The 26674-nt window shown below is 48.9% G+C and overlaps 1 protein-coding gene across 2 annotated transcripts in view; it reads right to left on the reverse strand.

Moving 5' to 3' along the window:
- Window positions 1-26674, reverse strand: part of LOC122384752 (sodium-independent sulfate anion transporter-like) — a 39067-nt gene that overhangs the window by 2431 nt on the left and 9962 nt on the right. For both annotated transcript variants that reach the window (XM_043372461.1, XM_043372462.1), the window contains exons 2-13: window positions 21159-21250; window positions 20624-20803; window positions 13642-13837; window positions 13259-13362; window positions 11589-11705; window positions 9984-10161; window positions 8674-8838; window positions 7135-7296; window positions 3754-3894; window positions 2564-2712; window positions 1814-1987; window positions 66-222 (exon numbers count right to left, since the gene is read on the reverse strand). In XM_043372461.1, coding sequence (XP_043228396.1) covers window positions 66-222; window positions 1814-1987; window positions 2564-2712; window positions 3754-3894; window positions 7135-7296; window positions 8674-8838; window positions 9984-10161; window positions 11589-11705; window positions 13259-13362; window positions 13642-13837; window positions 20624-20803; window positions 21159-21250 — 1815 coding nt within the window. The remainder of the gene's footprint in view (window positions 1-65; window positions 223-1813; window positions 1988-2563; window positions 2713-3753; window positions 3895-7134; window positions 7297-8673; window positions 8839-9983; window positions 10162-11588; window positions 11706-13258; window positions 13363-13641; window positions 13838-20623; window positions 20804-21158; window positions 21251-26674) is intronic.

Here is a 26674-nt window from a genome sequence, read left to right on the forward strand (position 1 = left end):
CATATTGTATATTTATATGTACCGATTTAGCCGGTATCGTATCTATCAGCCGCTGTTATATTTACCTGCGACGAGTCGCTCGGCGTCCGCCACGGTTGCCACGGTAACGCGCGCGTCGCCGTGTCCAGCGCCGTTCCAGCAGCGCAGAATACTGCCCTTCATCGCAGCGAACACCAGCATCTGATCCCGCTCGTGGAACTCCTTCACCAGCTGGTTCATACACTGAGAACGGGAGTTGTGAGTCAGACACCTGGGCAAACGGCTGGTTCATACACTGAGAACAGGAGTTTCGGGTCAGACACCTGGACAAACGGCTTGTCATACACTGAGAACAGGAGTTCTGGGTCAGACACCTGACTGGGCGGGAATAGTCCGGGGACAAACAGCTCGTTCATACTCTGGAAATAGGAGTTTCGGGTCATAAAACTGTCTCATAGTGGTGGGGTTGGATTGGGAAAAGAGCTGGTTCAATAACAAAAAAAAAAAACAACAGTAGATCAGTGTTGAAACCAGTAGCGGCGGAACACCCTCAATTAGGGGGGTGGGGGGGGGGGACACTGCCGACTTCTGGTCCCATTCTTTCCATGCAACGCCCACAGAGCTAATGTTAAAATGCCAAAATCAAAGGGGGGCACGGTGCCCCGGTGCCCTCCCCGTTCCGTCGCCTATGCTTGAAACGGAAGACGGTTACGATTTTCCCTGTCCCGTGCTCTGCCCCGCCGTCCCCCCCTTCCGACTACAGGCCCTGAGGGGTGTTCACGGGCACCGCACGCTGCTGCGTGCGGTGTGTGCGGTGCGTCCAGCAGCCGTGGGGGTAGGGGATGGGTAGGCGGTTCTGACGTCACGGCTGCGTGCGGTGGACGGTCCGCTGTGGCCAGTCCCGACCGGCCACAGCGATCGCTGTGTGCGGTGACGGAAGGCTGACGTAGGGACGCAGTGGGCGGAGCTTCGAGGCTGTGTGCGGTCCGACCGCACACAGGGCCCGTGAACAGCCCTCAGGTCGCCAGCAGTCAGACAAGTCCATGCTCGAGGCGATCGGGTGTCAACAGCCGGGGGTCGAGTTTCAGCCAATGACCGCCAAGATGGCGCGAGGCTCATGTGGCCACTCGAATTTCTGCCGAGAGCGAGACTATGCCCTCGGGCTTTGGCAACCGGCATGGCAGCCGGGCAGTCGGGCGCAGCGACTGGTGAGTGAAGAGGAGAGTTCGTGTTTGCTGTGTCGTTGAGTGATGGAGGATAGTGATTTGTGGACAGTGCATAGTTGCAACTACGAGCTCTATTCATGGAACTTTCAGTGTAAGAAAGACACAGAGGGAGGTACGAAAATGGCATTGGCTTTACGGAACATAAATTTGAAGAACGGAGGACGAAGTAACCTGAAGACGGATGCCGGCTCTTCACCGGTGACGTACCCAATTAGCTTACTACACAGAGCTGAAGAAATGTGCATGCTGATTGTGGAAATATGTTTTATCCCCCTCCTCCTTAGTTTCTCTCGAAATGCATTTTACTCCTGCAGTCATCTCGGCGCATGCCAGTGCAAGTTGTCTGTCGCTTATACCTATTAGGCCTATAATTTAGGTATAAATATGCAGGTGCCCACTGGCCACTGCCCATGTCTTCGTTCATCTCCCATTTCTTATTTTTATTGTCTCTTCTAAGGCATTTATATTTCATATTTGGTAACAAATTACGCAAGAGGTGCAGCCATTGTACCCTGAGCCACCTGCAACGTGCAAATTCGTGCATCCACCTCCACCGGTACCCACACTATCGCCACCTACACTCCTACACATTCTCTAGCGCCACCTACCTCAGCCGAAGTGAAGTCCGAATAGCGGATGTGACTGCAGTCGACAACCACAGGCTCAGTGCCTCGGCCGTGCAGAATGGCAGCATCGGTGACCACGGCTCGCACGTGCTCGGCGGCCGGGTAGGTCAGGCCAGAGTCCGGGTATACGTAGATGTACTCCTGGGAGGTGTTGGGCTGCGGAGAGAAGGAGAAGTCAGAAATTTTGTGCCAGATTCGGAACGATAATCATTGGTTATGACCAGGGCTGCGGAGTCGGAGTCGGAGTCGGAGTCGGTCGGAGTCGACAGTTGTGACCGGAGTCGGAGTCGGAGTCGGAGTCGATTTTAGAAACCCGAGCCGGAGTCGGAGTCGGAGTCACCGAAAATCTGTCGACTCCGCAGCCCTGCTACTTCTGCGGAGTCGGAGTCGGGAGTTGGAGTCGGTCGGAGTCGACAATTCTGCCCGGAGTCGGAGTCGGAGTCGGAGCTGGTTTTTGAAAGCCGGAGTCGGAGTCGGAGTCGGAGTCGCCGAAAATCCATCGACTCCGCAGCCCTGGTTATGACGAGCTGGATTAAAATATGTAACATTAAAAGATTGCTTGGTCGCAACACCACAGCTAACCACTCTTAATTTTATTACATAACGAGCTCTTGAATGCTAATAACGATCAACTTTAAAATAAGTCTTCCGAGTATTTAATCGGTTGCATTAGGGGTAAACCTGCAGTGCATTGGCACGGTTTCGCCGCCGAACTCTGAAGACACTACTCACCACGACCCGGCTCTGGATGACGACCTTGGGACGGGCGGCCTTGAAGAGGATCATGCCCAGGCTGATGGCCGTGCCGATGCCGATGCCGTACTCGAGGCCCCAGAAGACGCCGGTGAAGAAGGTGGCCAGGAATGGCAGCAGGTCCACCTCTGTGAAATGGAGCCGTTTGTCAGCGGGGTGGTGAGTGGTGTAAGAAATGCAACAGGCATTCTTATAGCTAAGTGCTTGAAAAGCTTCATTATTTTCAATTATTGACGAGCTATTATGATCACGTTTTCTTCAAAACCTTTGCCAAGAATCGAAAAAAACGTGCAAACAGAAGAAAATACTATTTTCTAGATGTTAATGTCTACTAGTTACCACTATACATGCAAGGTCACGACTACTCTCGAGTCCATTTATCTGAACACAAATCAGTTAAAGGGCTATGCACCCATCGCTACTACCTCCTTGCGCCATTAAATATTCCAACATTCATTTCGAGCCGTGCTAGTTTCGTGTTATATCACTTTCTTACTGTCAAGGTCGTGTCACGGACATAAACGTGCCAATCTTGCACATCGTCATCGGTCGAATAACTAGTACGCTTACCGGTCTGCGTATAAGCCCTTTATCAGACTGTACTGCGTGTTACTCCTTCCCCCGGCATATGCTCGTTATACCTAGCGTGTAACCCTCCCCTGGCTCCCTTCCCGCAGCACCGTAATGGTGCTGTTAGCTGGTCAATTGTGGTTTGGACGCCATAGCCCGCGGATCAAGTGCTAACCGGAACTCTCACGCTGTTTGGAACTGACCAGGAAGCAACGAGGCTCCGCGCGTCGCCCACGAATTGAACCCAGTTGACTGGTTTAGGAGGCAAGAAACTTATTACCTATAGACCAATTTATTCAGTACCTTTATTGTTTTTCTCACCCTCACATTGCCAATCTCTTCACTCCGGTGGAAATGCTCGCTGTTGCTGCGTGCTATTCCCTCCCTCGTCACCGTCCTTGCTCTTATCGTGTGTTCCCTCGGCTCTTCCCTTCCAGCGCAAATTTGCTGTTTTGCCCTTTCTCCTTCCCCTTTACTCACTGCTGTCATGTTATACCCTTTCCCTGTTTACTTTTTTTTCTGCTGTGCATTATCCCTTCTCTTTCCCTCTTTACTCACTTCTACCGTGTGTTACCCCATTCCCTTCCCCGTTGACTCACTTCTGCTGCGCCACATTGGCCGCGCCACGCTGAGCTCAATCATGTAGATGACAGCGGCGATGATGATGGCAGACAGGGCAGCCTTGGGAATGTAGCTGAAGTAGGGTGTCAGGAACTGCAGAGCGCAGATCACCAGAAGTCCTGCGGGAAAGACAAAACGGTCAGACACGGGTCCTGGCAAAAGGATCAGACACAGGGTCCTTCATGTCAAGATTGGCATGCGAAACACAATATTTCAAACCAACGATTCGGGCATGTCTGTTGTACGATAAGGCGAAATTAAGAAAAGTGCCGGTGTTCCATTATAAATCATATTCAAGTAATAAATGAATCTATTGTTTTGCAGTGTGCTTTGATTACACTTAATGTCATAGTCATAGTCATAGTCATAGTCATAGTCAGGTTTATTAAGAGCTCCATAAAACATGGCTTTTCTGCCCTCTCGTCAATACAAGTTGTAAAAAAGACGAACACATAAACTATCTAAAAATATGTCCTAAAATAGCGCTCATCAAACGTGTACACGAGTCACAGACGATTCATGCACCCAGCATTCCAAACAGACACGGCTCTGTACGGAAAAGTACGTTTTCCACGCTCGGTCCTTACTCTAGGGAGCTTCAATTGACCAGCGCACACACCGCGAGTGGCCCTGACTGACACCTCAGAGCGACTGCGCACTAGATCGGCCAACGCCGGAGGCGCCCCGGACGACATCAGCCTGCGCAGCATGGCCGCGTCCCTCTCCTCTAACATACCGTCAAGACGCCGCCACCCCAACGACTCCAGGGCGGGAGTGACGTGCTCACGCCGGGACAAGCCAGTAACTATACGGGCTCCAAAATTTATAGCCTTTTGCACTCGCTGGCGGAGAGTAACAGAACAGCTGCCCCATACCGTTAAGCAGTAATGCAGATGGGGAAACACGAGTGCCTCGATCAGTAACTTTTTTGTTTCAAAGGGCAACCTGTGTCTTATCTTAGAGAGACCAACGAGAACGAAGAAACAGCGGCGAACAACCTGAGATACTTGTTTTTCCCATGATAATTCAGAGTCAACAAATAAACCGAGGATTTTTGCAAATGGTGAAGGACTTAGATCTGCATCGCCAAATCTTATGCTAAAGGAAGTACAGTTCTTCTTCTTTGGTTTGACTATCAAAAGTTCAGTTTTGCTTGGATTTACTTTAAGCCGGTTTTGCGTAAACCAAAGAAGTGCCACATCAAGTGTGCCTTCAACGCGCTCTTTGAGACATGCTAAATTTTCAACTGAGTCGCAATCTAAAAACTGTACGTCATCTGCGTATGTCACCTGCTTGCCAAAAGGTAAATGAGCCGTCAGATCGTTAGTAAATAGTAAATACAGCTTTGGGCCGATTAGTGAGCCCTGTATTACACCGTGCGTCACTGGCAGTGTCCCGGCGCGGCTACCCTGAATGCTCTGAGTCCTGTTCCTCAGCCAGTCCTCGAACCAATGTTTGTCTACACCGTACCAACCTAATTTATCTAACAGTGTTACATGTTCTATACTATCAAAGGCACGAGATGTGTCGGCTGCTATCAAAGTGGAGACATGACCATTTTCCATTGCAGATGAAAGAAAGTTTATAGTGTCAATCATAGCCGTTTCAGTCGAGTGATGACCTCGAGTGATGACCTCTAATGATAAGTAATGGCTAATATCTTAGGTAAATTTCATCTCATTATTTATGTTTTCTTGTTACTGCATTCTTAGGCGAGGTTAGTGGGTCGTTTACCGTTACCTTGGCAGAATCACATAGTTTGGTGACTTGATAACGCCTACAAATCTCGTCTAATTCATGTATTACCCGAGCTGACTGATTTACTACCCGGAAGCAATGCCGGCAATGTGTTCCCAAGTGCTCACGCAGTGTGTTTAACATAATGGCAGCGTCGCGTTGCCTCTCGACTTCCGGCAGTGTTGACCGGAACGGTTTGTCGCGTGCGGGGCAGCACAAGGTTATCTGTGGTCAGCACGTGGTGCGGTCCAGTGACCGATAACTCCACGCGTGTGACCGCTGAATCATACGGTCACAGGTGTGGCGATTTGGTCCGCACGGCTGGGCCGGAGACAGTGGTGCCGTGGGCTTACCACAGTTGTTTGACACGAGCGTTTTCCAAATTACTATGTAGTAGGAAGTCGTGTAACGCTCAGATGCGTATTCACTATTCGTAGTACTTGCCACAAACCATGTTGCATGTGGTTTGTATGTGGTCTTACCATAGGACGAAGTGAAGGATGACGAGAGGTTACATACCTATGTAATTCTAAATAAGACCACGAGTTATTTGTTTTCTTGGAATGGCATTGATCTGGTTTTATACTTATATGGGAAGAAGGCATCCAGCCAAATCCCTTCATAAACTGGGATCCGGTGTGAAGAAGAATACTGAAATCCATCGTAAATTGTTGGGCTTTTCTAAAATAAAGTTTTTTAGTACTACATAAATCAACCAAACAACAACGAAATAGACCGATCGCGACGAGGCAACAAAGTGTTGGGAAGTCCACGAAAATGGCGGTCGTTGTCAATGGCCTGACACTTTTTACGCACCGTGTCACATTTTAATGCAGCCTGTCGCCAAGCAATAGCTCGGAGGAATAGTTCCAGCACGCCAAGCTGGGTACGCGAGCATTGCTCATTAGTCATTACCTACTCAGGTGAGTCAGGTCTCAAAAGCTTCCGGTAAAACGATAAACGATCCAGAGGCCAGCTGAGATTGTTCAGATGTTTGGCTGTCGCCTTGATGCAGCAGCCCGGCCAAGGTCTTAAGTATATTGTTTTGACGATATACCCAGGTACTCAATTCACATTCCATTCCAGATGTTGAGATTGAACATCAAAAGCCTATTGACCAAAGCTTTGTGTCACATGAGGCATATAAACACTCCATTGTCCAATCAAAGTTGGGTAAGTCGGTATAGGGTACGACCAACTGAGATTATTATCCGCAGTGGAAAGACCTGCCGTTACGGTTAACAGTTGAAACATCGAGCCCTTTGGTGCGAGCAATTTTGCTTTGCCGATTTTTCAGTAGTTATTTCTCTTGTGTGGTATTTAAATGAATTTGCTTAACATTAGGCGACATATTCCTTTTGATAAGCCGCAGTTCGAATTCCCAGGCAAAAGTAAAGTCTTTGTAACTGACAAGTGAGGTAGCAAACTGATCTGAATCTCTGCCTGCCTGTTTGCCTCACTGTCCGACTGCTTTCTCACCTGCTTACCTGCCTCACTGACCTATGAAAACTCCCCCAAACGGAGTCCTGACTCCTGAGCTAAAGTTGTCTGTCTGCTATTTATCTATATCTGCTATAGGTCCCTGATCTGTAACTTCCTGTCTCCCTTCCTGTTTCACTGACCTGTGAACACTCCTCCAAACGGCGTCCTGACTCCGGAGCTGTAGTTGACGGCCGTCCTGCTGAACGATCCCGTCACTGGCATGGCCGAGAAGAATGATCCGCAGATGTTACTCAGGCCGAGAGCGATCATCTCCTGGGTGGTGTCCAGACGCTTACCCTCGGCTGAAAACGAGGCCGATCGTCAGAGGTTAACGTTTGCTCTGCATTGTGCGATAGTTTGCTTCGCTAGGTGAAATGGGCAGTGGATACTAGAGCATTATATAAAGCGATTACCCTGACGGCTTAGCGCTGTTTATTGTCGCTTTTAATTTAACCCTCGCCGGCCGAGGGGGGGGGGGGGGCCGCCCCCCCCCATAGGTTTTTTTCGCGATAGCTCCGAACACGCTGGCGATAGAGAGCTGAAACTTGGCATACCTGACCTTTGATCCAAGCCGGATCTTTTGACACCAACCGCATTTTTGGGTCAGGTCAGGTCACTGACCTATGACGTCATAAGTGAACCTCTGCACGGTCTTCAGATGTCGCAACTTCGCAACGCCCTCACTGCCAGAGGAGATGTCACAGGGAAATGAAACTTGCAGGATCTAGTATCCATTATGAGTCCCACAACTTGTATATCTCGGATTTTTCCTAAAGGTCATATGAGGTCAGGTCATTTTCGTGACCTCACCATTATAAGTCAATGGGGAAAAATTCAAACTGCTATTCTGGCGCCGGGAACGATCTCCAACTATCTCAAGCACACAGAATCGTGATTTGATGCACTCCTTGCAAGGTTAGATGCGTCACTTTTGCAATGTTGACCTTGCGTGACGTCATTTATGACGTCATCAAGGTCAAATTAGTTTTTCGTTAATAACTCTTGATCAAATTGAGCTAGCGAGTCGGGAAAGGCACCAATGGACTCAGGAAGGCCTGCCGAATCGAATGATATGCGACATGACCTCTTTCGACCAACTTCGTGACCTGGGGGTGCTGACCTGACCTTGACCTGAGGTCAACACCCCAAGTTGACCTGACCCGGACAAAAAGTATATCATTCGACGCGCCTGAGCGAGACGAACACGATGCTGCCAAAATCGGCGCTCTGCGGCCGTTTTTTGCGAAGTTATTCACCAAAAACTGAACCGTACCCTGGGGCACTTGACCTGACCTCTCAGAGGTCACCGGTTGACCTAGGACCTTAAAATCGGGTACCAATCTCTGCGTCTCGTAACGGCGCACACGCTCGTTTTTTCCGCGACGCGCTAGCTCCACCAGGGGCGAAACGGCGAGGGGGGGTCGTACCCGCCCCCCCCCCCCTCGGCCGGCGCGTATGTAGAAAACCAATAGGTCCGGCGAGGGTTAAATATGCTCAAAATCACTGTTCAAAAATAGCCTGTTTCCAAGGGGGTGGGGGCTAATTATCATCGCCACTGCCAATAAAAGTTGTGGTTTGAGGCAACAGTTTTGGATCCTCGTCTCACACAGATCAGTGACATTTTCCCTTACAGACGAGTAACCAAGCCCAGCCTCCATCACCACGTTACGTCCACTCACAGAAAGCCTTGGCGATGGCCACGTTCTCAATAACGGCCAGTAGCGGGACGATGGCGAAGCCGGCGCCGATCTCAGAGGTCATGTCGCTGAAGTCGAGAGGGATGCCCGTCGCATTGGTGGAGAACGGAGGCGGCCGGGGAGTCGGCAGACCGGCATCGACGCTCTCTGAGAAGACGCAGGGCGAGGTATTCGGTCAGTTGACGCTAAGTCATGTCAGTCACAGTCCACAGTATACGATCGGGGGATATTTGCATATTCGCATATTTTATATTTGCTCAATGGATGCCTTCAGTAGCGGCAAATCGGACCATACGAGTATGACACCCTCCTAACAAGCAGAAGTTCAGGGGTCGCATGCATCTATGCAGGGTCGTCCGCGTCGTTCGGGCTTTCTTACAGCATTGTCGTTTGCCTTGTCATCGACTTATAACACCACATCGCGCCGAATATCCACAAATAGACCTGTTATGAGAATTTTATGCCGTGAAGCGACTACCCGGTTTAATTTAGTGAGCCTGCCTACAAGCATTCTCTTGTAAGCCTTCGGTGGAATGCACCTAACTCCCAAAAGCTTGATTAATTTCTTCAGATACTCCGATCACGTTCGTGCCAGACCCAATCCGATTACGCCGGCTCTAAAAGTAGCCTTAGCCCATAGCAAACATGAATTACGCGCGGGGACTAAACGGGCACGTGCCTTAATCCGGCGTTCTGCTGAACAGGAGTTCCGTTTTCATCGCTGACTCATGCGATTTGCCTGTCTGCTAGACAGTCACATCACTTTAAATACTAGCCATGTATGTCGAAAGGGGATGTAATTACTGTGATATCATCCCTCGCCAACCGGGAGCAGGTCATATGATGTTTGAATCATGATTTGTTGACCGGACCTTTGATAACTTATAATCAGTTTGAAAACGGCATCATGTCACTAGCGTGGTCGCACTTGGACGCAAAACACAATGATTTTATCTCTTGCAATTATTTTTCCTATTCGATTATTCTCACCAATAGCGCCTAGCAAGTGCATCACCTTCTGATAGATCTTGCTCCTTGCACCCTCCCTAATCTTCTCCCGTGACCGGTGTGTTACGTACTCCTTGACCGGGCTACGCCCTCCTCCAAAACGTGTTCCGTGACCGCGGTGTAACCTGCTCCATAACCTGGCTTCACCATGCTCTGTGGCTGAATCCCGTGTGTCTTCGGTAACCCCTCGGACTGTGCTTCGTGACCAGGCCTCATTCTCCCTCTGTGACTAGCTTCGTGAGCCCTCCGTGACTTTCGTGAACTCTCTTAATCGTAACACTCACGAGTGGGTGTGAAGAGGTCGTCGATGCCGCACGAGCTCAGGATTCCCACCAGAAGGCCGGCGATCATGACGAGGATGGCGTTCCTGGCGATGGAGCTGAACCTGACGAACGTGGCCAGGAAGCGACGGCCGCGCGTCGGCTCCTGTCCGTCCTTCACAATCGGGATCCGACGCATCTCCTAGCGACATGACAGACGAGGGGTTAGGAGGATACTGCGCAATTTGCTAAAATGTTTAGAGTGGAGTGACGGCTTTGACAAAGCTTCCGCTCAAATGTACGAGTGTGAGTTGGTCCGTCGTATTCCATGTATTAACAATAGCCGGTAAGGACTTTTTGTGAGTTTATCATACACTAAATGAACACGTTTTTATTATCTTTAAATTGTTGACTAGCGCATCTTGGGAACATCAATTAAGCTGATATCACACTGATTATTCAAGTTTTGTAGTCTTCAAGTCGAGCCAAGCTGAAACAACTATTTTGCGTTAACAGCACTGTTGCATCTGTCTGTGGCTAACTGTTATCAAAACAATCTCGTTATCAGAGTACGAACAGTTACATAACGCGGATGTACCGGGCCACGCTCAGACATAACCGTGACCGAACGGTACCTCGGAGAGCCTGCATCTAACTGCAGATGACTGGGAAGATGGGGGATGACTCAGACAAAGATAGAGGGATGTGAGAACAGGCTGGGACGGGCGGTCAGCCGTAACCGGCTCCAGGAGAAATGTAGGGAGGATGTAGGGAGGTGGCTGAGAATCGAATGGCTGACTGCCAGCTGATGGAATAGCCCCCGGTCAGCTGGTAGCATTGCAAGCTGGTATCATCGCTACCGTCCCCGCTACATTGCATAATGGAGGTGGTGGGGATTGTATGCAAACTGACACCGCGACACCTGTTCCTTCGACAAAAGAGTTTCTAATAACCATCTTCGATCAAAATGATTGCTTATCGCCGTTATAATATGTGAATCCGGTGAACGTTAACAATAAATGCGTGAGTGAAAAAGGATCGAACGTTAGCTGCTGAAATAAGCGGTTTGGTCCGTTCTATAGCTTATTCACTAGCATTTATGAGGGTCGATATTTCGCTTCGTTTCTTCTCGGCTGTCCTAGTATTCTGGGTAGCGGCAGAGGCATATAGAGAGAGGTATTTATACCGCTACCCATATACACTGTGGGAAGAGGTATGTATCTCGTGAGCTGACATTTCCGCTATGTGAACTCGCCAAGTTGGGAGAGTGACCCAGCAGATCCGACCGCTGACCGCCTCACCGGTAGCCGAGACACACCACCGACCAATCATGTTGCGGGAATCAGGAGCGGTCGTCAGAACAAGTGATCGGCGGCAGCATCGGTGGCGTGTTGTTTGTTTGGTATTGGGTGTGTAGTGCATTGTGTGTTGCCTGTTGAATAGCCGTGGTAGTGATGGGTGTCAGGAATATGCACTAGGTCACTATGTCAGTTGTGTCATAGTGTGCATTGTCATGATTCTGCCAGGATTGTGTGCCAACGTGACTTGCTTAGAGAGGAGAGTGGGATAGCCCGTACTTTCATGAACGATTTTGAAAAAAAAAAACACAACATAAAACGTATCACTTACCCTCATGCAGATGAGTATGGCCACGCAGATGATGCCCATGATCAGGTCGGCGATGTTGGTCTCTGAGATCTTAGAGATGAGTTCCTCGATGGTGCCGATAAACGAATCATCATCCACCTGTTGGTAAGCCGGGTAGACATTTGGTGTCGATTAGTGCCGTGTACAAAACGTAAATATGCGTAAGCGTATGTTTGATGCGTCAAAATGTTGTCAAAGTAACTTAAAATGCGAGCAAAGTTGCAACGTGTCACCAGCTTTGAACCAACTTCTCTGTCTGTTCCTGTGTTTTGATTTAAGATATTTGCTAAACAATAAACTGATCGCGCAAATGCAGCCTCAAGGCCACTCACTCACTGACACAAGGTATTGTTGTGCTATCATGTGACGATTATCAGAGCTCTCAAAATGATATGTGCGTACAAATAGCACCCGTCAGTCATTGCCATTGTCCGATAGGTGTTGTCAAAGGTTACATTATGTTACACAAGAGTTCAAGTAGCATTCCGTTCGATGCACTCCCAGCTCTTGCTTGAAGTCACATGACGCGAGTCTTTTAAAGACGATGGAATGTTTCAAATATCCGCGCTTTGCGTCATGGACAGAGGACACTGGACTGTCCAAATGGTCATCAATCCAACTTGTTGCGTTTTTAAGAACATGTTCATTGTTCAGGTCGGTAATACTAAAATGACGCTCTTCTTATCACATTAAAATGGTCAATCTGCTGACTGTTGTTGCTATGTTACATTTAAACTCATTTATTCGTACATACTCATTTATGAGTACATCTCTTGCGGCTCGTCACAGAAGCCATTTATGATCAAATAACACTGAACCATGAGCATACCAATTTCCAGCTGGCATACCAACAAAAACCAACCATGTAGTTGCTATGGCACACTTCTTCAGCCAGCTGTTCGCTGCAGGTTTGCTGCTGACCGGCCGCTACATACCAGGCAAACAACATTCAAACTCCCATCAAATGAATCCGATTAGGTCCGATAACCCTCTGGTGACGTAACAGCCCCTAATGACGTCAGAAGGCCAGGCTCTTGCCTCGGATCGCAAGCGGCACATGACGTATTTGTTGCGGTAATTTACGGTTATTTTATGGATCGGCTTGTATGGTCATCTCGGTTCAGTGTTCGATCACCAGCAGGCCTCATTTTCATCGTAAATATAAAAATAACTATGATTTTGTGATTTTGATACCGCATTAGAGTCTTTCCTAGTTTCCAGGATCATGCAGAGGCTACCGAAATGCATATCAGTATAAAGCGGGGTTCATAATCTATTCTCTTTGCTCAGTATTTGCCGTACTATGCATCGAAGTTCTCCATAATAAACTGGACAGTTACGAGAAATTTGCTTTTATGCAACAGCTGGAACGGTTATCCGAGATCCCAGCAGTTGCTATCGAATGCGGTGGTTTTGTTTATGGGTTGTTACTGGAAAGAAAATACAGTGATTCACTATCTAATGGTCGCTTTGGCTTTACTAAGCAAATCTTCTCTGAAAGATTCTATATCATCCCTTCATAAGCCAGTCGTAGTTCGCTGCTCCAATAAAACGCAATGGGCAATGCCGCAATGAGATAGGATTGTTACCAAACATTGTAGATAAGAGTTACCAAGTTCTGGGATACATTGGGGCTGGAATGGCCGACCCACCTGGATGCCGAAGATGCCCTTCAGCTGGGAGACGGTGATGGTGATGGCGGCCGCCGAGGTGAAGCCGGCGATCACAGGGCCCGACATGAAGTCAATCAGAAAACCTGGCCGGGGAAGACACGGCAATGTCAACAAGTTTATACGTTCTGGTATAAAATATTGAGAAGCAATTCAATTTATAGTTCATTTGATTAAAAATAACTTTGATATCACTTATCAACATTTATAACTGATACTGTGAAAGAAAGTAATTAAACGTACATCAGTTGAAGAATCCATAACAAAGCAATCGTAAATATCTGTAAAGCAATACCCAAATAAGGTACTAAACTAAGCGAAATGCTATGAAGTGTGAACTTTCCATCTTGTCATCGAAATCTCACCGAGCTGGAAGATGCCTGCGAACAGGATGATGATGCCAGTGAAGAAAGCCAGCAGGGTGGCGATGTCGGGGTTACCTCCCTCGCCGTACTCGCTCGTCATCATCGCCATGATGGCGGTGGGGCCGATCGTCACAGCACGTGACGAGCCGAAGATGCAGTAGACGAAGCAGCCCACGAAGGAGCTGTACAGGCCGTACTGGAAGGGGAGGGAGAGGTCAGCAGGCCAAGACTTCAAAAACCAACTAATGGCTGAACTGCGGGGTACGGTTTCATACAAAGATAACGTGTGGAAGTGGATTCACGCACGGGGCACATATCGATTAATATATAGCATAAACAATAAACATGCTCAATTCATACCAAATTATGCCATTGTTCCAATGTCATAACATCACCAAATCTTCCCGTCCCCACTCCCCAGTCCTCTCCTCAGGCTGACCTCGTCCCGCCCCTGCGTGGAATGTGCCACGCGACTCCTGAAGAGCCTCCTGAATACCCTGTCTTCTCTCCCAGTGGGCGTATTGTGAGTGAGCTTCTGTTGACACTCGACTGGACGTCGGCTGTCTGTACGGTCACGGTCCGAGTGCTCAGTCTCCGGCGCTGTTTGCGATTTCTCTCGCTTGTGTTCTCATGTGCGACGTGCGTGCTGCGGGTTGGACAGCCTGAATCTGGACACTGCTCATTTGTGAGCGAACACTGGCTGTGTCTGTGCTGTGGGGCTTCACCGTGTCATCGTGTTGTGTATTCGTAGCGTGCCACCGTGTTGTGAATTCGTGGCAGGTTACCGTGTTGTGTATTCGTGTCGTGTCTCTTAGGGTGAGCGGTGTTTCCTTGTGTACTCGTATTCGTGCCGATTGCCATTCCACAGTGTAGTGTGTTGGTGTGTTGCATCTCCGTGACGTATATCCGTGTCTTGTATCTGTGCCATGTCTCCGTACAGTTTGCATCTGTGCCATGTCTCCGTATAGTGTTGCTACGCTATGTCTCGATGTCGAGAATATCCGTATACGATGTTAATCCGTCACAATTCTTCCTAGCAAAAAAAAGTCACAGGATTGTGTGGAAAGAGACGTTTGTCCATAAAGGCCTAAAACTGCCTACGACACTTGGGCCGTCATTTTCATACCGTGTCTCCGTGTCATGTCTCTTGTCTCCGTGCCCCGTCTCCGTGCATTGTCTCCATGTCGTGTCTCCGTGCCGTCTACCGCCCGACCCTGTGTGCCGGTGCAGGGGCGGGCCAATCTGTTTTCACGGCGCCGTTGCATGCTCGGCCTTCACACCGAGTCGAGCCGACGCCGATTTAACGGCCGGCTGATCTTCTGTGACCTCTACCCCTCCCCCTCCCCGCTGCTGGCCGACCTCTACCCTCCCCCGCCGCTGCTGGTCGACCTCTATCCTCCCCCGCCTCTACCCTTCCAGCCACCGCCCGCACCCTCGGGAATACGCCAGAGATGTCAATCGCGGCGGTCCGCCGGGAGCCCGCAGGTCAGCAGGAAGTCTCTCGCCTCTGAACTTTTTGAACTGTTCCAGCATCTTTTGATGACTTTTTGCCGTATATTTGCGGAATAAACATTTAACCCTCGCATGTGTGCGGCGTTTGCCAGCTTCTAATGTGTAGGGGGGGGGGGGGGGTCGGTTGGACCCCCCCTTGCCGTTTGGCCCCTGATCGAGCTAGAGCTTCGCGGAAAAAACGAGCGTGTTGCCCGTGACGAGAGGAAGCCGATGATACCCAATTTTAAGGTCCTAGGTCATTGGTTGACCTTCCAGGTCAGGTCAATGACCCAAAGTCGGGAAAATCGGGACCTGTTAGAAAGTCGTAAAGTGTGGCTGCTAAGGGGTTTTTCGGGGTGCTGATCACGAATATCGTGTTAGTTTTGATCACAGATGATGTCTTGAAGCATTTAGACCAGCTCGGGTCAGGTCAGGTCAGGTCAACCAGTAGGCGTCGTGACGGGTATTCGTAGTACGTGTCAACCGCCTCTGACAGCTTCGTAACATGTTACGAAGTCACCAAAACTACTTCGTAAATGTTCAAATGGTTGTTAAATTCGAATTCAGCTCCAAAAACTAGCCCAGAAACATGTAAAACTCGAAAAAGTGAACCGAGGTCACCCGAGGTCACCAAAGGTCAATGACCTGACCTGACCTTCAGGTGACCTTGACACACACTGGAGTAACATCAAATCACATGTTTGAACGTTTGAAACCACGAAAAGCTTGCAAACACGCGGCTAGTGCGAGCCGACATACGCGAAATCGCGATTCCGGCCAAACATGGTCTCGGAAAAGAGGTCACAGGTCAAAGGTCATTTGGGTCAGGGTCATGAAATTTTCAGGGTAGGTGTAAAATTGATAAATGCGAGGGTACTGAAAGTTTCGTCGCGATCGGCCGCTTTTTACGCGAGTTATTCGCGAAAAACCATGGGGGGGGGTCCATCCGACCCCCCCCCCCTACACATGCGAGGGTTAACAGAAACCTTACATTGAGGCAAAAAATGATCAGAAATTACAGCTTCCCTTCGTTTTATTTGTCAAAAATGCATCACTGCACTCTGAAAACATCTCCATTTGATGACTTACTTCAGTGCCGTTATTTATCAATCGTCCCCATAAGAGAACCAAGCTGTTTTGTCACTCTGCTCTCCATGCCTCTCGCTTCAGCTCGTTCCATTTCCGCCCATCAGACCGCATCGTCGCGCTGACCTCCACCGGACCCCGAGCCTCTCACAAAAGCGTCTGTTGACCTCCGTCATCCTCCAAACAGTCCCAAAGTTCTGTTGACCTCCAGTGGCTCCGTGTCCTACTGCCAGAGCCAGCTCTGAAGAGAACGACCTTCCGACAAGCACTCATCCGCCCTTCTCATCCTATGACTGGCTAATTCCTCATTCATCCTCACGGCGAGGGTCTCACCCCTGCTGGCCTACTCATGGCTAGCCCACGCGCTCTCTGCTCGTCATGTAAACCTGCTGGGGTGGTGCTTCCTATAAACACGGGAACCCAGCCGGCTCTATTGGGATGTGCTGCTTCGCTGACGACCCTGAGTGAATTGAGAGTGGTTTGTGCACACAACTGATGCTTACCCCTGTGGAGAGCGGGTGTATACGTGCGTGTGCGAGTGAGTGCGTGTGAGTGCGCGTGAGTGAGTGAGTGAGAGTGAGAGTGACTGCCCGGTGCGCGCCGCACCGCATCCATCTCCGCCTAGCGGTAGGATCGGGTGGCCGGGGTCCTATCAGCTCGACCGGTGACCATGACCCAGACAGCCCCGAGAGACGGGAAATGGATCGACCGCGACGCCGGGACAGGAGTGAACCCGGCTCTGCACAGCGGGGGTGGACGCGGGGTCACGCAGGTGCGCGGCGCTTCCGGATGCCGGGGATCGAAAGGACGCAGCGAAACACGAGACGTCCTCTTACTTGGTAAACCTGCAGAGTTACCCAAACACCACCGAACTGAACTGAAGACGGCAGACACTATCAAACAGAATATGCCTTTCGGAGATATACTTGAATTGGAAACGCAAATTAATTTGGCCGAAAACCAGCACCTTCAAAAGTTCCAAGGAAAAGATGAAGGTAGCGGTCGTTGCCATCAAACCTAGCTCTCAGTTCCCATAGCATCACGTTTTTGTGAGGCTATATTTAGGTTTGTCAAATTTAGCTTTATGCACATTGCACATGACAAACATAAATAAGGCTGCAAACAAACCTCTTCATAAGCGTTTGCCATGTCTTAGCACATCACGTATGCATGCAGTCATTATTTAATTCAAGTGGTCAGAATATTCATATAGGGATACATATGTAGGGGAGAGTGGGGCAAAGCGGCCACCCGGGGCAAAGCGGCCACCCATCGTTTTAGCCCTTCATAGCTGGCGTCAGTTCCAATTTATGGTTTCCAATTATACTTCTTTTCACGGTCGTTCGAATGAGCCAGACCGGGGTTTCAGGCCCATCACCATTGTTCTGTGAAACACGGAAAAACATTTCTTGCCAGGTTACCAACTATGTTTACAATTTTTAAATGTTATGTTATTCCATAACCGTTTGGAATTTTTATAAGCGTTCTTGTCCATGCATTGCATGGTTATCGTACATGTATTCTACCAATTTTAATGTTTTTTACCCCACTTATAGCTAAGCTGGAATATTTTTGTCTCGGACGGTATGCGCGGGGCAAAGTGGCCGGGGCAAAGTGGCCACCCCCCAATTGGCTATAAGTTCCTTCCATCTGGATAAAAACATTATTTATATTCAAATGTTTCGTCATGCATTCATCTTGGCCACTTTTCATTTGCATGAGTTACCAAATAATGCAATTAAATGTTTATTTTCATGAAAATCCTTTCTTTGTTTATCTACAGGTGGAAGATGATAAAGTAAACATCCATCCTCGCTTGACTTTGTCATCATCAAATACCCTAATCGTACACGAGGCAACTATTTTGTTTCTCATATCGGGACTTGAGAAGACGCCGGTGGCCGCTTTGCCCCAGGGTATGGGGCAAAGTGGCCAATATGCATAGGTTTAAAGTTTTGTCAATATCTTTCATATGTGAACGCCTTTGGAAATAAAACGCAGTTAAAATAAAAGGCAACTTAATAGGGATCACATTGGTATAGAAAGAATCTTTCCAAGTTTAAAAATCAAGCGTTGGCATCGTGAGAAGCGTTAGGGTGGCCGCTTTGCCCCACTCTCCCCTAGGTAACCGTCATATCCTCTCCTGCTGTGAAGGCAGCGGTCTGGACCCCAGCTGGTCGACGTCTGTCTGATGGGAAGGTTAGGTGTCCTAGGACTGGACGTGGACACAGCTCCGTGACAATTTGGATGGATGAGGCCGCATATAGCATATGAATGGGCGACCATGAATTTCTAGGCTAAGCGTCCTCATTTGCGTTATGCAAGTAACCTTTACGATTTAACCTTTACGATGCACTCAAACCCAGTCGCATGGCCACATCAGCGGGGACCGGGTAGATGATTGCGGATTTGCCTATGCGTTGCTAGGAGCACACTAATCGGAAAAACTAGTGCTGTTTTGAACTAAAACGAAAGCAAACACAATGAGATATTATTCCAACCAATACTAGTTAGGTCAATCGAATCATTTAGAACTATGTGTAGTGTTCAGCAAATAGATACCAGATATTTTTGTTTTTCTGTGCGCAAGAAGGTTTTAAGAAGTCCGTAGTTACGTGGTCACCGTGCCCGGTCAGTCAAACAATGTCAAGTTTAGATAAGAACATTGTTTAAGTGTACAAAATATATGCCCTGATCCTATAGTTAAGCCCCCTCTAAGAATTTAAGCCTGGCTAAGTCGCCCTCGTATCGTATGGTTTGGTTGTTGGCCATTATCACTGTTTCCAAAAATAAAACTGATATCTTGACTACTCCACTCGAGCGCATATTGTTTCGACACCTCGAGCCACCCACGTCAAACGACTTCCAGTTGCGTCATCGTGACGTCGAGCGCATTCTGAAACTGTTCCATTGTGCACACAATAGCGTCTTCACGCTAGCGTGCCTACGTCACCGCGCATTGCCCCCGACGGGCTCTGTCGGCAGTTGTCGGTCGGGGGTCGCCAGTTAGAGGCGCCGGGTCAGCCACAGTGACTGACAGGCCACACCTTCACCTGTGTGGAGGTATTCAATGCGTCCAGTCGGCCACCTCGGGGCCAAAACAAAACATTGCGAGCGCCGTGGAACGCCCCCAAGTGTTCTCATCGCCTTCCAGCACGCACACAACTGACTGATGCATCAGCATGCAGCCTGTGGTCGTCGGGCGACTCACACCAATTCCAGGGCGTCCGCACAAAAACTACCTTGAACTCGGTCCGATTATGGCAGTGCCGTGCCTTAGCCGGGCGGCAGAGCACAAAGAAGTCGTCAAGCAGCCGTTACTATTCACCGCCCTGTGAACACTATCAGCGTTGATGGGCGTGACTGTGTGCTGTTCTCACCACGGGCGAGTGGGTTGTGCTCAGGGTAGCATCATTGCTCCACCTTTTCATTCTCCGAGCGGAAGCGGCCCGCATGCGCGTGCGACCTTGCCACCGACACTCTGCGTGGTGTCAGCGGGTGGCCGGCGGCCCGAGAGGGTTCGGTAACAGATGAGGGGTCGAGTTCAGACGACGGATACATCCGAGCGACGGATGGGCTCGGCTCACGACCCGAGGAGACTCGGGTACTTCCGGGCCCCGTGAGGCGGTCCGGAAGGGCGACTGGAGACGGTTCGGAAGGGCGCTAAGAGACGGTGGAAGGGCGCTAAGAGACGGTGGAAGGGCGCCGAAAGACAGTGCGGAAGAGGTGCTCAGAGACGGTGTGAATAGGCCCCGAAAGCGTACGAAAGGGCGCCAAAAGACTGTGAAAAGACGCCGAAAGTGGTGCGGAAGGGCTCCAAGAGACAGTGCGAAGCCACACCGAAAGACGGTGCAGAAGGGCGTCAAACAGCGCCGGAGGCTTAGCGACCACGGATAGGGGCGTGGTCCTTCAGACAGCGATAAAAAGCCACAGACGGAGAGCCTGGGAACCGGCGGTCAGCTCCGCCACCGTTATCTGGTCGGAGACTGGAGACGATTTTATGCTCTGGTGCTTCCCGGCGTCGTGTTTGGGGAAATATTGAAGGACAGGCGCTAAACTTCGACGATTAACGTCCACTTGTGCATGTGTCAGTGGATTTAATTCACTGAGGCATGATAATTCGACTCCTCGTGCTAATTTACTATGTCGTGCATGAGGTGGTGTAAGATGATGTATAATATAATTACTTGAGACGAAGGAATATTAATTCTAATATGAACAACAAATAACAGAATATTAACAAATAATTATCTACTATGAGGTTCGACAGACATCCATGAAATATGACATGTGTGAACAGCCTCAGCATCCTCAATTTACAAACCCCTGGATCAAAATAAGCAAATCATATCAAGTCTGTGTTGGACAAATCTTACCCTTCCTTCCCCCCTTCCCGAGCACTCACGTTGGGTGGCAGTCCAGCCAGGGTGGCGTAGGCGATGGCCTGCGGTATCACGGTCAGTCCGACGGTCAGTCCAGCAATCACATCCCCCACCAGGTCCTGACGGTTGTAGCGCGGTGCCCAGCTCAGAATCGGTAGCGTGCTGTAGAGCGTGTCCTTGGTGAACACATCACTGGCACGCGCCTGTGGGACGGCGATCAGGTGTGAATCAGATGCGTGCGTGTTGTGTGTAACGCAATACTGATGGGTGGTGTAGATTGGTAGAAATTCCTTCCACGCATGTTTTCGTCGAAGTGTAACATAAAAACGACATTTGACACGGGAAAATGAAAACGTGTACACGTATTGTGCGTATTTGATTTCAATCATTGCAAATTCAATAAGAGCAGGATGCACTTGTTTTACTTTCACGTAAATGGTAATCCCATCTTACTTCTAATCGAATTAATAGGTGGATAAGCACTAAGCAGGGAAATTATTGCGCACAATTGCGCACAGATAGCGCAGTGTACGCTCCTTGATCAGTTGATCCACTTACCGATGCCCAGAGTTTGATCTTCTGGAAGTCTGAGATGTTGGAATCTCCCGCCGAACTGCTATCTTCCTCATCCTGGTACGGAGTCACGGGAACTGCGGACAAACAGAGTTAGATCAGTCGCGTTTCATTTGACTTGTGTGAAAGGACGTCAGGTCGCGCCTGGCAACGTGAGATCACGTGCGAAAATATGCGCATTTTCCTCGAGAGAATTATTTAGCATCAGGCCTTTTCTCATGAAATGGGTGTATCGATACAAGACTGGGCACATCCCAGTACCCAGTGCCCACTGCCCAGTGCCAAGCCCAGCCAATTTTTTTATTTAACATAATGCATAAATGTTGTCAATGCTGGAACTTCCATATTATTGCGTTACATGCTGCTTTCAGCTCGTGCCAAGTGTCAATATGAATACCAAATTAAAGAAGTTGACGCTCATTGGCACGGTTAGCTATTCCATATAGCGTCATTGTTGTATTTATCGGTATGCATCGACACGTTCCCTGAGGAACTTTCCCGGACCCAAGATCCTGCGTGTTATAAGAACAAAGGCACGCCGGGCCTCGCCGAGACGATAAAACTCATAACAGGATGGTTGTGACGGGTTTCTGTACGGCGATTCTGAAGATGTCGCCCATGTAGACGTAATGACTACATAGTTGGGCCAGGTGTAAGCGATTGACCGACCTGCTAGATGAAAAGGTATTTGTGTCCTTCGGTGCAAAAGTTGCTTTAGTGGATAGATTGAAGAGTGGTTGAAACTTTTGTATTCAGAAAACCTGCACATTTAAGTAGACGGCATATATTCTGAAACCAATTTATTGGCAACTAGGGCCGGGTCTCGGTGAATTCCCGCCTAGTTTATCTCCACATTCAGTATTTGGTACGTCGCTCGTTACTAAAAACAATAAGCGCACTTCTTGTCGCTGATCGACTCACGAAATCAAATCCAGTGGAAAATAGCTTCATTCGTTCTTGGTGTTGAAATATTGTATGCATATTGACTGACGCGTCAAATAAAAATTGACAAAACAAACCACCATAGTGAAACTCTTATAAGGAAAAAAAAAGCCCGAATGAGGGCGAGCTGGGATGATCCGCGAGACCTCCGCGCGCTCCGCTCCGGCAAGGTGAATGACACTACTTTCGCCGGCTGGCTGTGCAGGTGACCTGGTGGCAGCGGTGGGCTGCCCTGCACCACAGCCACGCGATCTGGCCGTGGCTCGACCTCTCTGATGACCAGCTACTGCGCTGACCGCTGCCCGGCCCCCGGCCACGCCGCGCGGCGCCGTCCAATCACTCACACCGTTCCGCGAAAGTGCCGGTAGCCCGCTTCTAAGACGTCCATTTCGCGTTCACGCGGTGAGATCTGTGGGCCGCTTAGATGCTATTATTCTTGCAGGCCCCGACGTCATGCAGTCTAGGCTTGACTGGCGCTGAATCAGCGATTTGCAAGCGGGTATTTTCCAGTGGAGTGCGTGGCTTTGCGGCTGTTTTTGTGGGCTAATTGTGGCCTCTATGTTGTATACGATTGCCGCAAGCGGGCTGCCCTTCGCGCCCTTCCACACGAAGGGCATTCACGGAATTTGATCCAAGAATGTCCGATGATGCCGGAGCCGCTCTTAAACAGCTTGCAAGGTTTGTGGATTATCTTTCCGAGCGATGCGATAGCGGACAGGTACCCGGCCCACCTGAGGTGTGACAAAATACTGATACAGCCACGGCAGCGTTGAGCAATGCTACTTCGGCCTGCCTCACAGTAGGAGATGTCATTCCACAAGGAAGATGAATGGGCAGCTCTTCTTCCTGAAACAAAATACCATCCGGCAAATTATCATGCAACATCTTCGCCGCTTTGAGGATCTGTTGACCCCTGTTGCATCAAGTATGCTTCTCACTTCGTTGTTCTCTCCTGACAATTGTTTGTTGTGTCAACAGAGAAGCCGTCTTCTCACCTCCCGACATACGGGCGGCGTCAGAGCAGCGTGGCATCTGTCAACCTGACGGAATATTTATCGCAAATGAATGTCCGGTAACTCTTCTTTCCCGTCTTCATCCGCGTCTTCTCTTTTGAAACCCTCTCTTCCCCGTCCGCCGTGTTGGATAACGGCTGTCCCGCCCTTCCGTTCCGTCTGCCTACAGTAACGTGCCGTTGCTGTAAGCTCCCCCTTAACGCGACGTCAGTGACGAATTGGCTCTGTCCTTCCACCCCCTTTATACCGTCATGACTGTCAGCCACTTTGACTGTAGTTGCTCCGTCATTGTCGATCAGTGGCTCACACAGTATGCATCATAGCATCAGCCGACCACCCTACTATCTACCGGTCTGCATGGTCCGACCGAACGAACCAAATCAACCGAACCGACCGAACCAACCGAAGCAACCGTACCGAACGACCCGACCGAACCTTCCCGCCCAATCAGAGCCGACCGCACAGCTCCGCACCAGCAGACAGACAGTAAAACCAGGTAGCGGATTGGCTATTTGCATTCCGAGAACTGACTGTGGCCGGGAGCGTGGCACGGGCCAAATGGACGGGATTCCCGATGCTGCGGGAGGGATGGAGGGAGATTGGCTGAAGCCACAGGGAACAGAGGGGAGATGGCTGAGAGATAAAGTCTCAACCAGAAAGTTATATCATGTAAAGTAAACCGACATTACGTCAGAGGGAATAATTTACAAAACAGACAACTGACAAAACGAGAGGACGGAGAAAATTCAAGAGAGATGCCGTCGGACAGTGTTGACTCTTGAGCCCGTATCTTCGAATTCGTTTGTGGTGGCTCACCTATTACAACACCTATCTGCCAATGGTGTCCCTATCGGGATGCCACCACGTGTGGTGTCTCAAAATCGTGGGATCGTCATTCACGTGCTTGCACTCGGCGGCACTCAATAGATGATCGATATAGGAAAGCTAAGCACTCTAGAAGGCGGCAGAAAACAAACAGCGGTCTCCATTGTTGCCAAGTGCAATCAAAACTCTGCAGCGTTCACCATTACTATCGGGTGTGTGTGGCTCACTTTTTGTGCTGCAATGCCGCAAAAACTGTCTGGATAAGATGTGGCCAGACATTATATCTTCCTATATCGATTGCTGATTGCATGCAAGATAAGAGACTGTTGCCAGTATGATGTCTTTCCCTACCCAATCAGGATGGTCAGTGGCGACTGAAAGTTGCAAGGATTTCTTTTTTAATGAGAGCGAGACGAGCATTGCTTGTTTCATTTTGATCCTGTAACACGTTTTAAGCAGCACCGAGCATGAACGTTTTAAGCCAAGCCGCTCTGTCATCGGACATAATCATCGCACATTCATCAAATGAGACCACTGTTTGGGTGCTGGCTGTGCACCGTTCAGTGCGGTGCGGAGGGAAAACCGGCGCGCTGCAGACCCACCCTGTGGTAGGTAGCCGGGCGCCAGGAGAGGAGCTGTCAGGAAAGCTTGGCACCGAGCCAAACTCACAGAGCTGACCGGAGCTGCACCGAGAGCATGCTTTGCGAGGTCAGTTGGACCGACCGGGGTGGAAATTCACGGGATGCGCCTAGCTGGTGCAGTAGTCACTATAGTCAGTCACTAGTCACTATCAGTCAGACTGACTTATAGTCAGTCAGAAATGGCATTGTTCAAGGTTCGATGCGAGGACCTTTTTTGTTCAGCATTTAGGAAGTGAAGTTTCAAGTCTCATTTAAAACAAGTATATTTAAAAATATGGCAACAGATAGGAAGGCATGGTTCTGGACTGGTTTGCCGCTGTTTCACCTGCAGTAATGCTTGCTCCTTCCTTTAACGACTTAGATGATTGTTCGATGACCATGCTGTTTTCTTTGGGATTCCCGGTGATCAAAGAACGCTGCCTTAGATCGCCTCAGGTCAGGGGGCTGCAGGGGTCATGTGATCGTGCCAGCAGCCCATTTAACCGTGACGCGATGGTAGAACCGTGCGGCACGGAAGGTCGGCACTGAGTGCAGGGGTGAGTAAACGTGAGATGTTCGTTAGTGGCTCTGACGGCCACAGGAGGAGAAGGCAGATCGAGTATGTCGGTCGCCTGATCAGACAGAAGGCGTGGTGTTGGTGCGGTAATACGAGTTATTGCGGCTCTTGGACGAGCCTTTGACACAAAGGTTTCTTGCAACATTGCAGAGCAAAGTTGTCATTTGTGATTTTGTTTATCTTGTGATATAGAGCTATATGAAAAGACATCTTTGGAAATGTCACTTTGAAGGCACATTGAACACAAACACATTTCATTGGTTCAATATTAGGTATGCATGGTAATTTTGCTGCTGATTTGAGAATCGTCTTGTCAAGGCTGATGTTGTTTGATTTGTAGATGTACTGTTTGTGTAACGGTTGATATATTTGTTTAGCACTAATCGAAACCTAAATACTGTTGTGTAACCTGATATACTTGTACCTATATTCCCACGGTTAGTGAGGTACTTGAGGTGATAATAGACCCGATATCGATGTCAAATTCCCGATAAAATAGACCTACCTTATGAAGGAAAATAAGCCACCCATTGTCTTCTATAGTCTGGCATATTTACTCACTTCATCGTATAATTGGATATCTTGACAGAATCGATGCACACTCATCACTAAAGATTCGATGTATTCTCTCAATAAGTGGTCACATGCAACGCTCGTTTAAGACACAATAGATCTATTGTACTAGACAGTGATTTTAGTGTTTTCGGGAATGTGTAAAGCCATTAGCGCGCAGCGTTGGTCCGAGATCTCGATAATCGACCGCACCCACCTCTCGACTTTTAGCTCTCCTGGCAGCGTTGCTGCCTGATCGAATTGCTCAATCACGATTGATTTCACATTGTTTTGAATGTTCCCCTGATTCTTTGGTCAGGAGATGCTCACACATCTCCGATAATTTGATGGTTGAAGTCCGTATATCTGCCTATGGACGATGACCAATTTTTTCAAAGCAGGTAGGACAATACCTCATGAAGTATTTGTCAACTAACAAAACTCATCCTCACAATGTGGTAAATCAATCATGATTGATCCTACATTCACCAAGTTTTGACAAGACACAGCTCAAGCTCTTCAGCTTTCAACCATCGCGGATTAAATTCGCACTGCTCTGTGTCAACGCAGGTAAGCCATTGCAAACATATTAGCAGGACACTTCAGATGTCATTCAGACATGCTAAGGCTGATAAAGATCCTAAAAATGACCACTGAAGTGCCAGGTAATCCAACAACTTAGTAATCGGTGTATGATTCAGTTCAGACCAACAACAGGAGCGCACCAAGTGTGCGTTGATATGCTTTACCGATCAAGGACATTCGCAACATACACATATGCATGTATACCAGCCTTTGTTGTTGTCTACGAGCTAAACAATGATTTGGAGATAATGAGACGAGCGTTTGATGTAGATTCAGGTTGCACGGACATGGAGTTTTAATTTTTTGGTTTACTTAGATATTCATATTGTTTTAATTTTGGTGTTTTAAAGGATAAACAAGACAAGTAAACGAGATGCAGTTTAGAAA

Source organism: Amphibalanus amphitrite, unplaced genomic scaffold (assembly GCF_019059575.1).
Source record: "Amphibalanus amphitrite isolate SeventyFive unplaced genomic scaffold, NRLGWU_Aamphi_draft 000197F_arrow, whole genome shotgun sequence".
NCBI classification, from domain to species: domain Eukaryota; kingdom Metazoa; phylum Arthropoda; class Thecostraca; order Balanomorpha; family Balanidae; genus Amphibalanus; species Amphibalanus amphitrite.